Genomic DNA, 10,674 nt, shown 5'->3' with positions numbered 1-10,674 from the left:
CAGTACTTTTCACTCTAGATATACAAATAACTATTATGTTTCCTGGGCATAAGGAGATTGCATTTTACAACACAAAACTTTACTCGGTACCAAGCACGGGTTACCTACTAGCCGATAAATAAAGTGATTTTCATTGTATAGTAAAAGGAAATCTGCAATTTTCATATGATTAACAATAAATATTATCAATAGGTAAATAATTTAAACAGTACAAATTCATAAAAACTGTTTTTATTAGAAATATAGATAGCCTACTAGGCCTAAAAAGTTGGCTTCATATTTTACAAATTCATCTTATTAATGCATTTATTTATTTGTCAGAAACAGTTTCCAATAGTTCTATATCATAAGTTAACAATAAATTTGCAAATTCATGCACACTATACTACAATTTTATTGCTAGGTACTCAGAACGCACATTAGCATTGATAGAAAAAATTCTCAGAAAACCCAAAAAGAAAAGGTCCACATCAAGTAGTACACTATAAAACCCGTAAAAAACTTCAAAGGGACGTAGCATTTAAAATAATAGTTCATTATAAGAAAGCAAAATTCAAATAGTATGTACTTTACTAAATCTGATCTAGTTATGCTTTTATAAAAATAAAATAATATCAAGTTATGGAATTAACGTGGAAGACTCACAAAAATAAAATCTAATATAATATAAAAGTTTTAATATAAACTATGTGATGTTCAATTTTACATAGCATTGAGAATAGAATAGTTTTATTGTGTTAACACTACAGTTTATTCTAGTTTTTCGACTAGAATTTTGTGAAAATTGTACACCTGAAATTCTAACCTCATCTTGGACTCTGTCACCTACAAATTTGGAAGAAAAATAGCACAAGGACTACCTTATTATTTTATCTACCAATGTTATTGCATTAGTCTCATTTGTATTGCAAATAAATGAAATACACTCTCTGAACGTAGACATAATGATCATAATGTTCCAGAAATAAATAATTCATTCAATGTAGGCCTATTTCAAATTTTAAATATTATCTTATGAGTTCTGAGAAGAACTCTTATCTCTCAAACAAAAAATCATTCAAAATGAAAAATAATTGTATCATTATTGAAAGAATAAGACGTTGTGTTGTCAATACCACTTTAATTTATTCGAAAATTAATTCATCTTACAGAATCAGGTTCCATGGTATCACCTACAGTACCACATCTTTAGCTGAACTCAAGTTCACCATGAAGCCTGGTTCTGTAAGATAAATTAATTTTCGAATAAATTAAAGTGGTATTGACAACATCAACGTTATATTCTTCAATTATGGAGAATATACCACAACACCTCATACCATACAATCAGATTTGCTTCAATAAAAGTACAGTATTAAATGGAAAAATCATTGTATCAAATGCGTGCTACGCATTTATAAGGTAAAATGGCATCATGAATGAAAACTAATAACAATAAATATTATAATATACTGATTATAATGCAACGTTGATGACGTTGTGTGGAATCAAGTATTTTAATACGTTAAATATCAGACCAATATATCTCCTAAAATCCAATATTTTACAGCAATTAATAAAGCAAATAAGACATATTCTTTTTAAATCTACTTAGTAATTATTTTACAATTACAGAGCCAGGTTTTGTGGCTCATCCACAGTTAACCGTAGTTGTACTAAAGTAGTATTTATAGCAGATCAAGAAACAAAGCCTGGTTCTCTATTTGTACAATAATTTATAGTAAAAAGAACAGTAATTAACAATCTCTTATCTATGGAAAAATACCACAGTATAGATCAAACAAAAACATAATTGTACAGAAGTCTTGTATTTAAAAATTCTTGATTACAAATTACAGAAATCTTGACAGAATAGTAAGAAGGTATTCTTCAGAAGGTATTTCCGTTGAGTATTCATATTTTTTGGTTATTTTGGCTTCAAAATTTTTATGTTATTTTGGAAGACCAGTATTCAGGCTACAAGCGTTGTTTATTTTTACGTCTGTATATCTTGCGATTATCTGACCCTAAAAATGAGAATATAGATTTTGAGGTATTGAAATAAAATTATGCTCTATGTTAAATTGTGTAACTTATGTATCAAGGCTACTGAGAAAGCTTCAATGCTCATTTCTCATGGATAGCAGAAAAAAGTTGCAACTTCAACTGAAATACCAACTAAAATAATCTATTGAAAGGAGAAAATTGTGTACCTTATATCTCTGTATGATAATAAGAATATTATACAGTGTTACAAAAGTTTGCAAAACAAAAACGGTCTTGTTGCTGAGAGTTTTAAAGTAAAATTGAGCACAAACGCCGGGTTTTTTCTATAGGAATGGCGGATAATTTTATTCCTTTTACTAAAATTTCAAACATTTTGAAAGCTTGAATCATTAATTTGAGAGTTTTCAATAAAATTTACCAGAAATCAAATAAAACAAACATGTTATTAATCTTATTCTGTAAATGAAACGTCTTATTAATACCTATTAATCAAAACTTCTGAAAGTATTTCAAGAATCTGTACAAACCCTCTCAAGAAAAAATAATGAAATTATTTTATAATAGAATTGAATAATTTTTAAGACAGTAGAATTATGAACGGTATCAACATAATGGTAATTGAAAATAACACAAATAACTTCCCACGATAATTTCGAATAACCATAAAATAATATTGCAAATTTTGAAACCAAACCTCGAAAGTAGATGGAAAACAACACACATTAATAATTGGATTCAGTACTAGCCTATATTAAAATATCAACCCCCAACAATATTCTAAAAATATAAATGTTATAAAAAAGAAATATAATTTTTAAATTCAAACTTGAAACGCATTTGTTGATGGAGGAATCAGATGAGGCACATTTGGATCACTGGACAATTGAAATATGTATGAATCTTATCTGAAGCAGCCTCACTCACCAGTGTACTCCACCCCAATACGGCAAATTGGACATTTCTGCATATGAGAAACACATAATTAATTTATATGAAAACGTACAAACTCATATTATAAAATGACAGGAAATTTTATTATAATATTTCATAGCTGACTGTAACACTAGTAGTTCTGTGTACAGTAGACCTCACGCAGTATTCTCGTCCACAAGTACCTGATTGAAACTATAGACCTTATGGAAATACAGCAATAGACTGGCTTCTCCACACATCTGTGTAATCACTTGTCAGCTGATTTATGATGAATAATTCTAGTCTGATTTTTACTCTAATATTGGTGTATGAAGGAGGCTACTTTTTCCTTTCATATTATCCTTGAAATGCAAAATTTCCAAAAACCTTGTATATACGTCGATGCGCAATTAAAAAAAGGAACATACCTGTCAAATTTCATGAAAATCTATTACCGCGTTTCGCCGTAAATGCACAACATATAAACATTTAAACATTAAGAGAAATGCCAAACCGTCGACTCGAATCTTAGACCTCACTTCGCTCGGTCAATCAATTAACATTTTATTTTCCAACATATTACTGATTAATAATAATAAAAAATTTTCTGGATGTTGGACGACACATCCAGGGGAGTTTATTCATAAATTCAGGAACTTTACATATTATTTTCTCATACATTTTCAAAAATATAACAATATTCAAGGTTTTCAAAAAGATACCTCACTAAATAATATAATATATGTGTCGAGGTTATCTTCGAATTAATGAAAATGTATGCCTACAACAGATTAATACAAAAAATCTAAAAGTATATCTATTACCTTAAGCATCACCTAAAGTGTGGTCCACGTTATAATGGCAGTGAATAAAGATAGAAGAATAGCTATGCCGATTCTCTGCATTAACTAATTATATTTCTACACTATCAAAAACATAATTGTCATCGTTGTGGACCTAGAAAAGGATAGTACCACCGTCTTTGTCGAATGATAGACAAGGATAGCAAAACCAAAGTTGATCAAATACTGTCATTATAACGTGGACCTCACTATAGGACAATGATACTAAACCGAGGTACTGTTTTACCTATAAATTACCTTATTTAAAAAGAATACTACTTAAATCTAAATCCTACTTGCTATTACTTGCTCACTACTACTTTGTATTCCAATACTGAAAAACTAATGTCTAATTTTTCTTTTGAAGCTATTGAAATTTTCTTCTCCTTTGATTTCTATTGGTATTCTATTAGATATTGTAGGCCCTAAATACCCTAGTGATCTCTGCCCAAATGCTGTATTCGTTCTTGGTACTTCTTGGTTGTTAGGATCTCTTATTCTAGTATTATGTCCATGATTTATGATGTTCCTATTCTAATGTTTTTTCATATACCCTAATAACAACAATATATACAATTGCCTAACGCTGAGTACTCTATTTTCTATAAATAATTCTACAGTTGGAAACCGGATTTCCCTGTTTCCCATTATTTTCAAAATGCGTTTTTGAGTTTTAAATAATGGATCTATAAAACTGAAGTTAGCTGCACCCCAAACTAACAGACCGTACCTTAAAATACTACTTGAAAAGATTAATAATAACTAAATCTATTTTCTTTAAAAAAATACAAACAAGCAATTAAAAACATAAAAATCTGGTGTGGCGCACTCACACAACTTTCCTTGCCGTTATGAGAATTGATCACCTTACGCTAGTGTTCACGCGCATCTCAAGTCTACTTATAAACAAAGATCTGAGTCAGCTGGTGACAGGACAATAACGCTGGAGACACCTTGTAGTTACAAGGCAGAGATTCGTCAAAGCTGTTCTCATATCTATATTATAACTTGGATCTCACTATATCACATCCTTCAACCACAGTCTTTGTTGTATCCAAGATCATGTCACCATACCGAATTTGAAAAAAAATATGGCACACCTAAAAATACTTACACATTTTCATGTTTTTTTTTCATAAAATGTTAAGATTCTCAGGTGCAGCTAACATTTATATTAAAAATTTCACCCCCTCCCTCCACAGTCCTCCTCTACGGTAGTGAATCATGGGTGACAAAAAAGCCAATTGAGACTAGAGTGCAGGCAGCCAATAAGAGATTTCTTCGAAAAACCAAGGGGTGTGACAAGTATCATAGAGAAACAATAGCGTAAGTAGATATCCCATGGTATACTGCGTTTATGTCGCAACTTTTACTGTTATCTCAAGCCGATTACTGTTGATTATTGTCAAATTTTACTGTTTTGTTGGGGTGAGGGTGTATGAATGGCACAATATGAGAGACTACCAGTGTCACACAGCTTCACAGGAAAGAATTACATGAACTATCAGCTTGAGATAACAGTAAAAGTTGCGACATAAACGCCCTATACCATGGGATATCTACTTATGCTATTGTTTCTCTATGCCATTATGCAACTCAAGACAGAGGTTGTATTATAAATTATTGCATTATAAATTGTTCCGTTGATTGACGATGCTTATTGTTTTTTTCAAGTTTTGCGGCAAATAAAATAGTTGATTCTTGATACTTGTGATCATTTCAGGATTGAAGATATCAGGGAAGAATATTGAATATTTACAGCATGAATGAAAGAGTTGCTCAAAATCGGAATCAATGGAGGGAGCAAAAAAAGTCAGCTGAGAGAATTGCACAGCCTTAAAAATCTATCACCAGCCGGAAGGCAAAAGAAATGTTGGCAGACCACGCAAGCGGTGACAATAATAGAAAATTTTACAAAATATTGTAGGTTCACTTGAATAGTAAGCTAGATGTTAGTCGGAACAGGCTATAGCTTAATCGTTGTTTGTAAGAAGAAGAATTTTACCACATGAATCTAAACGGTTACTGATCAACTTGAAAATAATGCAGTAGTCAACGAATTTTTATCAATTAAACTTAATTTTGTATAATTAACTCACTCGTTGACTGTCTTGAAACCATTCATCCACACATTTCATATGAAAATGATGATCGCAAGTCAATACTTTCACAATTCCTTTCACTTCCTCCAGACAGATGGAACAAACGTCTAGCTTGTATTCCTGTTTCCTTTCTTGTTTCTCCGATCTTTCTAATTGAGATGAATGTGTATCATATTGTGGTGCTCTGGGGGAGCTGGAAAACATAGAAAATACATGAGATTAAAATATTGATTAGAATTTAAAAAATATCCATATATCCAAGTCTTGATCTTTAGCCAGGTGTTCCCGGATAGATCGCGTCAAAAAATAAAAAACTTTATAATCAAGATGGCGTGGCATCACAGTCCCTCAAAGCTATCCCCAAGGAAATCATTGATACTATAATAGCTTCTTTCAATCAGACACCTTGACAGTCAGACAGATCCCTCACCGAGCCCGGCAGCAGATTGAACATTTTGAGTGCCAACACTGGGAAAGAGTCCTTCACTCTTGACAACCTACAGCGTGGAATCTCCAACTGTAGCCTTCCGCAGGTACCGTATGAATGCACCTGACACCTACTCATTATGTTAGCCCTGTTTATCTTCACTGCAGTAAGAGAGGCCAGTATATACAGCCTGAAGACACTTTAGGCGTCTGAAGATGGGTTGACAATGGGCAATGAAGTCACTGTAGGTAAGGATCCGCAGTGCCTTCTTTTGAAGAAGCAAAAGAAGAATTTCGGAGAATGGCCCAAGAGAAGAATTACATACTGCACATGACTGCCAAACACTGCATGGTACATCATTAGAAGTCTGTTGAGACTCAGGAGGCTTCTCAGCTTTCTGAACAGGTAGATTATTCTAGACAGTCTCCTGCCTACCTGGTCAATATGCGGCTCCCAACTTAATTTGGCATCAATTCCAAAGCCAAGAAAAGTGACTGCTTTATCCCCTGGAGTGTGGGTGCTAAGAGTACAAAGCATCTCCTGTGTCTTGGCCTCGTTCAACTTGAGTTTGTTTGCAGCAAACCACTCTTTAGCCTCGGAAAACAGCTCCTGTGCACAGCGTCTAGCTTCCAGGGGTCCACTGCCCTTACCAACTATGGTAGTATCATCAGCAAACAGCAGACTAGAATTCTGTAGGTGGAGATCGTTGATGAGTATGAGAAATAACAGCGGCCCAAGCATTGATCCTTGCGGGACTCCATGAAGCGCATCAAACTTAGCCGAATGAGCCATTTCCACCTCCACAATCTGCTTTCTGTTCTGAAGGTATGACTGTAAAGTGCTGAGCACTACACCATCAACTCCATTGCACTCCAGTTTCTATAGCAGCAAAGTGTGTGATACGCAATTACAGGCTTTACTTTTAAATCACATAGCACCAAACCCATGGAATCCCCTGCCGCAAAAGCCTCCAAAACACCCCTAACAAGAGACAAGGCATCTGTAGTGGTAGATTTGCCCCCGCGAAAACCATGCTAACTCTCCACAAACAACTGATTCCCCTCAAATTGGTTAACCAGTTGCTCCTTCATTACCGACTCCATGACTTTACCAAATATAGGGGCAATGGAAACTGGTGTGAAATTTTCCAAAAGATTAGGATCTCCTTTTTTGAATATTGGGACAGTCCTTGACTGCTTCAGCTCGTCTGGAAAAACTCCCGAATGAGATCGGACAAATGAGGTGCCACAATATCTTTTATATTGGCAATATCCAAAATGGCTTTTATATTGGCAATATATTACAATGGCCGCCATAATATTTGCACGGAGTGTAGTCAGGTTTTGCAGGTTCAACAAGCAACAAATATAATAAATTTTTCTAAGATAGGCCTAGCATTGAGTCTATGCCAGATGTCAATGGTAATATTTTCAAGGTTTGGCTAACCTATTACACTGTCATTTATTCCTTTTAGTAGATTTTACTGTTTTTTGACAAAAACCATTCTGAGAAGTCTGGTCATTGCTCAAGATATTTTTTATTATATAGGTCTAATATTATTATAGTTTACAAGGTTTTGAAAAAGTAACATTATAATCTTATAACTTGAACTATTCAAGTACCTACCTTCTTACTAACTGTGAGTTAGTGCTCCTGTTTGTAACAGAAGAACTTGTACGTTCCTGTATAGGATGTTCTTGACTTTCAGAAGTAAAAATAGAATAAAGAGCGTATCCAACTCCTATAGCTGCTGCTCCTGCTAAAACACCTAATGCATTTCTTCCTGCATTACTGTTCTTATTTTCCGACATAATTGATCTTATAGCTTGTCAAAGATTAAATGATAATCCACTTTTGCAACAGCTTAAAGCTTAAAATTAAAACAGAAAGATTTTTCAGAATAATAATAGTTTTGTACACTGAGTCACTGAGTACAGTAGACAGCTTGAATAATTTTGCTCAACAGCTGCAGGCTTTTTGTTTTTCACAGTAAACTTGAAGGCTAGCCAACCAGACAGTATTAAAATTTCAACTCAAATGGAATGTTTTTGAGCGCAACATGTTTGCATACTCACTTTTAAAAATAACGATTCTACGTTATAAAGGTAGACAATTTTAATGTTTATGAAATTATTCTAGCATTTTATCATTCAATATACAAAGAGTGATGTCATTATGGTATTACCTTGTAGGGTAATGACTGTGAGGTTCTTTGTGAGGCAGACTTTTTGGCACATTATATGCATCTCTTTGCTAGTAAGAGCATTCTTACAGTTTTTAATATTTTCATTTACAGGTGAGCTATAAAGACCTTCCTCAATGTCCATATTTTGTCTACCAAGGGTGATATGCATTGCTAAGGCACCAGAATCGTCCTTTCGGGTGCATACCAACTGACCCAATTCCCACTTGACCCAACCTACCACTTGACCCAATTTTTTAAATCGAAAAAAGCCGCGAAACCACTTGACCCAATAGACATCTGACCCAATATACCATTTGCCCCAATATTATAAACATCACAAAACCATCTGACCCAATTGACATCTGACCCAACCTACCACTAGACCCAACTACTGTGCTACGCTCTCGTGGCATAGTTTATGGTGCGCAAGACATCAATGCCTTCTTGTTGAGTGGTACTCCTTCGACAGCCATGACAGTTGACATTCCGATATTTTCTGGTAGATGTCAGGACGGTCAAGACTAACCTAGCCTACTATGTGGTGACATTTGGTACTACATTTTCAGTATTGTTTTCAAAAGCGGGAATCATAATTATTTTCAAAGTTGACTGCTTGAACTGTATTTCAGAATTATTGAACTGCCTTGATGGAATTAGAAAATGCCTTGATGGAAGATTAAATGCATTAATTATTATTTGAAGCTACAGTAGTTTAAAACATTGGAAATTTCAGTCCACGAGAAACACTTGATGATGTCTTGTTTAAAGATTAAAATATGGTAGGTAGAATACTAATAAAAATCAACAATATATACTCTTGTGAAAATAGAGTAGTAGGTATCTATTATGTTTCAATCTCTGCCATGTGAATTAGTAAACATTGAAATAGAATCTATCCATTCTAGAGCTAGAATATAAAATAATAATGAATAAAATGGCAATGTCGTTTCATTTATTCACCCATTAATCACCATGATCCTGAATTTGACCTTGGATCAAATTTAGTGAAATAGGCATAGTCTGTCCAAGCAAAGAAGACCCTCTGGAAAGATGGGAAATTGACTCAAGCTCGGTCAATATTGGTTCAAAAATTATCAATTTGACCTATAATTGTAGGAAACAATTTGATCCACTATTAAGACCACATTTATAATGGAAATTTGATCTCATTTGCTATGTATCTTCTATAATATAACAACAAATAAATGGCCAACAATGGTCAATAGTAAATTTATTAATAATCATTACAAAGTAAAGTTTTATTTATCAGCAATGATGTGCAGATCTATGTTAGTCTGGTAGGGTATCTAACAAGAATGAGAAAAATAAGAGTTTCATGAGCTGAACCTTGTTCAGTTGACAATATGATCTTACAGCTGAAATCGTAAGTATATTCATTAGTCTATATTGTATCACTCCGGACTTGGCAATTTGTATTGAGACAGCTAGGCTGCTTTCATATTGTTGTATTTTGTCGTTTTGTTGCATGTATTAATGTATTGAGCCTCATGTTTTGAATTTTGTCCCTACATATGTTTATTATAATCTTGAATATTGGGCATATGATATTATAAAGATGAATTTGAAAACATGAGGCTTAATAATGCAACAAAACGACAAAATACACCAATGTGAAAGCAGCCCTAGGTTTGAACTGGCTCTTATTGTTTTCTGTAAAAGGCAGAAAATTGGTTGATCCGTATAGCCTACTGTATATCCGTATATTCACAATGTAGGTAAACATCAAACATCATCATTCACTCACTCATCATCATCATCATCACCTTTGCTTAAAATACTTGCTATCAAGTCGCAATTGTAACAATAAATTTAAAAAAAACTGGAGATGTCCAATGAAAGATACCAAAAAAAGTGTTAGGCCTATGATTTTATGTTAGCACAACTGGCGCGGTAAGGAGGATAGATTCAATTGGGTATATTTACTAAAGCTGAAGAAACAGTTCTGATATGCCTCAGCAGAGAATATGTGGACAGATAATGGGATTGATGTGAACTATTTAAAGCAAAATTGTATAGAGCTGATACATAACTTATATATAAATGTGGTAATATTAAGCCTGCAATTCAGATGTGGGTAGAGCCGTACATTCCCAATCCTCTCCCAGATACACGAAATTAAATCCAAATTTTGTTTTGGGTGAGCAATTCAATGGTAAAATGTGTAACAGTGCTAACCCCAAAATGGATTTGCCATGTCAG

The 10,674-nt window shown here is 33.6% G+C and overlaps 1 protein-coding gene across 1 annotated transcript; it reads right to left on the bottom strand.

The window, feature by feature from the left end:
- Positions 1 to 215: 215 nt before the first annotated feature.
- On the bottom strand, positions 216 to 8,249 carry LOC111047604 (E3 ubiquitin-protein ligase RNF13). Its single transcript, XM_039426466.1, has 3 exons — positions 7,896 to 8,249; positions 5,840 to 6,035; positions 216 to 2,947 (listed from the first exon to the last, which is right to left on the bottom strand). The coding sequence occupies exons 1-3, from the start codon at positions 8,078 to 8,080 to the stop codon at positions 2,903 to 2,905; spliced, it is 426 nt and encodes a 141-aa protein (XP_039282400.1). The 5' UTR covers positions 8,081 to 8,249; the 3' UTR covers positions 216 to 2,902.
- Positions 8,250 to 10,674: the final 2,425 nt, after the last annotated feature.

The sequence above is a fragment of the Nilaparvata lugens genome, chromosome 4, assembly GCF_014356525.2.
Source record: "Nilaparvata lugens isolate BPH chromosome 4, ASM1435652v1, whole genome shotgun sequence".
Taxonomy (NCBI): domain Eukaryota; kingdom Metazoa; phylum Arthropoda; class Insecta; order Hemiptera; family Delphacidae; genus Nilaparvata; species Nilaparvata lugens.
This window is presented reverse-complemented; position numbering and strand designations above follow the sequence as displayed.